General features: G+C 28.9%; 1 protein-coding gene across 1 annotated transcript; it reads left to right on the top strand.

The window, feature by feature from the left end:
- The first annotated feature begins 1,754 nt into the window (after positions 1-1,754).
- Positions 1,755-2,581, top strand: LOC145003881 (uncharacterized). Its single transcript, XM_078962786.1, has one exon. It carries the CDS (start codon positions 1,865-1,867, stop codon positions 2,429-2,431), a length of 567 nt encoding a protein of 188 aa, XP_078818912.1. The 5' UTR covers positions 1,755-1,864; the 3' UTR covers positions 2,432-2,581.
- Positions 2,582-4,041: the final 1,460 nt, after the last annotated feature.

The following is a 4,041-nucleotide window of genomic DNA, read 5'->3' on the forward strand; positions in this document are numbered from 1 at the left end:
TGGCGTGCCGACTGTTATACTAAGGGCCGTTGTTTCATATGTTCTATGGTTTTGACATGTATTCTTTGATATGGTGGGGTCAAACAACGACATAAATGTGCTCGGAGCGTCTCCGATATTTAACGATATTTTGCATGGTAAAGAACCAAACATGTCGTTCGTTGTAAATAAACATCAATATAATTATGGGTATTACCTTGGTGATGGGATATATCCAGAGTATGCTACGTTTGTCAAGTCGTACTCATTTTCGGCCGATGAAAAACGAAAATTATTCAAGTTAGTACAAGAATCGGTAATGAAGGATGTGGAACGGGCGTTTAGGGCCCTCAAGCAAAAGTGACACATTATCAAACATCTGGCACGGTCATGGAATAGGACAAAATTAACGAAGGCGTTGACTGCTTGTGTTATTTACATAACATAATAATAGAAGAAGAGGGTAGGGCTATTTGTATGTATACTCCGGACAATATGTTTAATCCACATGCAATATTACAAGTTGACAGACCGATATACTTCACAAGATTTTTGGAAATACAAAACAATGAAACATATCACAATCAACATTAAGTAATTTAGAATTTAGAATTTTGTTTTTAATTAATATAAAACGTTTTTAATTAATATTTATGTTTTTATTTTTTTTAATAATTATTTTTTAATTTATTCTAATGTAAAAAAATAAAAAAATAAAAAGAAAAATAATATGGAGTGATAACGATTTTCAATGGCTAATGGTTTGATAGTGGGTTTGTAGTGAAGTTGATATGACACGGAGGTGATATCATTTTTTGAATGCATTGGATGTGATCATACCCCTTAACCTTAAGATGCATGTTTAGATTTTTTTTTTTGGAATATTAAAATTTATAACTTTAAAATATAGTTATTCAATTTTTTGGAATTTTAAAACTTTAAAATACAATTAACAACAATCTGACATGGATTGTTTTGAAAATATAACCGTTTCTTAAGATTTGTGACCAAATTTTTATACCGTAGGTGATGGATGTATATACTTAATTCTTAATTGATGTTGTAAATTAAACACTTGAAATTTTTTTAATCTTTCAATTTTTTTGTAAATTAAATAATTGAACTTAGAACATTTCCGATTCCGATGATTAAACCATATTATGACTTAAAGTAAATGTCATATCATCTGTATGTTAGTTTTGACCAATAAATAAATAAGAACTTCAATGGTTAAGCTTATTTAAATAACTTTTTTTTTATAAAATTAATTAATATATGCTCATTTATCTAAAATGTTTTATAAAACACTTTCATTTAGATAGTCAATTTTTAAACACAAATAATATTCAAATAGGAATGTGTGTCTATTAAATAAGATGTTAATAAATATTTTATTATTCATAATTAATAGTAAACCAATAAAAATTATTTAAAATTAAATTAGAAATAAATAAATAATTGAAATATATTTAAATTAGAAGGGCTTATATGTATAAGTGATACAAATATATTTAATATATATTGAATTAAAAAAAAAAACATATAAATCTTAACTCCAATGATATCTAGTGATAACTCAACAAAATATACTATAAACAAGCTTCCATTGAAATTAGTGATCATTCAACAAAATATACTATAAAAAAGCTCTCGATAAAAATGCTCTTATATGAAATCTATTTTACACTTTCAAAATTAATTCTGATTTAGATATCTTGAATAAAATGAACTAATACTTTGACTTAGATCGATATGCAATTAGGCATTTACCCTTCTAAATACTGAAAACCGCCAACTTAAAGAGCCTCAACCCTAGCAACAACCCCCACTTCACTCTTTTTCCGTCTCTCAAACCCTTCAAACCCCACTAAACCAGGCCACCACCATGAAGAAGCTCTACAGAAAAAGCACAGTACACCCATCGCCGCCACTCATTTCGGATCACCTTGCTCTTTTGCCGGCAGCCATCTTCACTCTCACGGTGGCTCTCTCCCAAGAAGATAAAGAAGTCCTGGCTTACCTCGTTTCCTCTACTAACTTCTCCACGGCCAGAAAAACCCCCACCGCCACCTGCAAATCCTCCTCCTCCTCCTCCACCGCCGACCACCCACCTCTCTTCAACTGCAGCTGTTTCCGGTGTTACATGAGTTACTGGGTACGGTGGGATTCATCACCTAATCGCCAACTCATCCACGAAATTATCGATGCTTTCGAAGATGGATTGGTTCGAAACAAGAGAGAGAAAAGCAAGAAAGATAGAAAAAAGAAATATAATAGTAGTAATTGTAGCAATGAAGAAACCACAATACCTGAGTCGACTGAGTTAACCCAGTCTCCGGAACTGAGTCCGGTAACTTTAAACGAGTCGGAATCGGTGGGGGACTGTGAAGAAGGGTCTGTGAGGAAGCTGGTGAATTTTCTTGGAGAACGAATTTGGAGTGTTTGGACATGAGGGGTAAAACTGTCAATTTAGCCAAAGAAGGTTGGTGTAAGGTGTTCAGTTTACCACTACTACTTTCTTGAAATTACTCATTGGTCCTTTTAATTTTGGTCTGTAAAATATTACCCTTTTCTTCAATGTGAAAAATTGGTAGTTTATTTATTTATTTATATTTCATGTTTTATGCTTCATATTGTTAATTTGCTCGTAAAATCTGTAATTCAAAATGAGTAATCAATAAATTCCCACAAAGAAAACTATGATTTACAAAATTAGCAACCAAAAAATAGATTGTAATTTCAAATAGTATGAGAACATTTTAGAATTCTCAACAATGCACTTTGGAGCTACATTTTGCCCTTCGTTCAACTATCATGGCGTTTTAAAGATTATAATATAGTTGAAATAACGATTTATAAAGGTCAGTGAATAATTACTATATAATAAAATCTCCTGTTATTTTTTGTAATTTGGCAGTTAAAAATAAAATTGAACTCAAAGCTTGTTAGTATTTTTAATGATGTATTTTACTGGAATAGCGAGCGTCTTTTCGGGGGAAGCGATAATGTTGCTACATTATGTACAATTTTTATCGCATGTCTTACATGTGTTGAAGCTTGGCCGTTCATTCAAAAGGTTCTTGTACCCTTGGGATGCTCACTAGGAGAGTTTTGATTGGGACTTGCAATTTTTTATTTTGTTTTTTTTCCAATATTTAAATTTAAAAATAACAACAATCATTCATCACATATTCTCTACTTTTGTCAAGCAAAAAAAAAAAAAAAAAAAAAAAAAAAACCTCATTTAATTTGTAATCCAAAGTTTTTGTTTGGATGTAAGTTTTAGATATGAAATGATATGGTCTTGTAGGATATCATTTCTTGATGTGCTTTTATTATCTTAGTAACACTTCTAACTTATTTCCATTTTTTCATAAAAAATAGAATAAATAGTGTTTGATTTTCAAATATATTTTATTTTTATCTTCAAAAATATATTTTTAAAACAACATACATAGTGTTTCATCTTCAATTATATTTTATTTTTATATTCAAAAATATATTCCTAATATATTTTATTTTTTCAATTTATATAGATTATCCAACACACTTCTATTAATTTGGTTTTAATAAATATATAATTTATATTTTTGGGTTTAGATCATTTTTGTTCACTTAACTTTTGGTTTTGTGTTCATTTGTTCACTTAATTCTTTTTAAGTTTTAAAAGATCATCAAACTTTTGGCTTTGTTCTTATTTAGTCACTCAACTTTTGGTTTGGTTATATTTAATCACATAATTTTTAAAATTATTCTCATTTAGTCATTAATTTTTTTTTTAAAAGTTTAGTGACTAAATGAGCACAATTAATAAAGTTAGGTGAAATTAACACAAATCTAAAAGTTAAGTGACCAAATCGAAAGTTAAGTGATTAAATGAGCATCAAGTTAAAAAGTCTGATGATCTTTTAAAACTTAAAAAGAATTAAGTGATCAAATGAGCACAAAACTAAAATTTAAGTGACCAAAAATAACCTAAACCCTTTCATTAGAATAATATTAAATAAATAAGATTATATTTATAACATACATATAAATAAATAATACACATGCATTTAAAAA

The sequence above is a fragment of the Lactuca saligna genome, chromosome 7 (assembly GCF_052625555.1).
Source record: "Lactuca saligna cultivar CGN05327 chromosome 7, ASM5262555v1, whole genome shotgun sequence".
NCBI classification, from domain to species: domain Eukaryota; kingdom Viridiplantae; phylum Streptophyta; class Magnoliopsida; order Asterales; family Asteraceae; genus Lactuca; species Lactuca saligna.

Bases quoted from the DNA above. Each gene is read 5' to 3' on its own strand.
- LOC145003881 (XM_078962786.1), top strand. From the start codon at position 1,865: ATGAAGAAGCTCTACAGAAAAAGCACAGTACACCCATCGCCGCCACTC.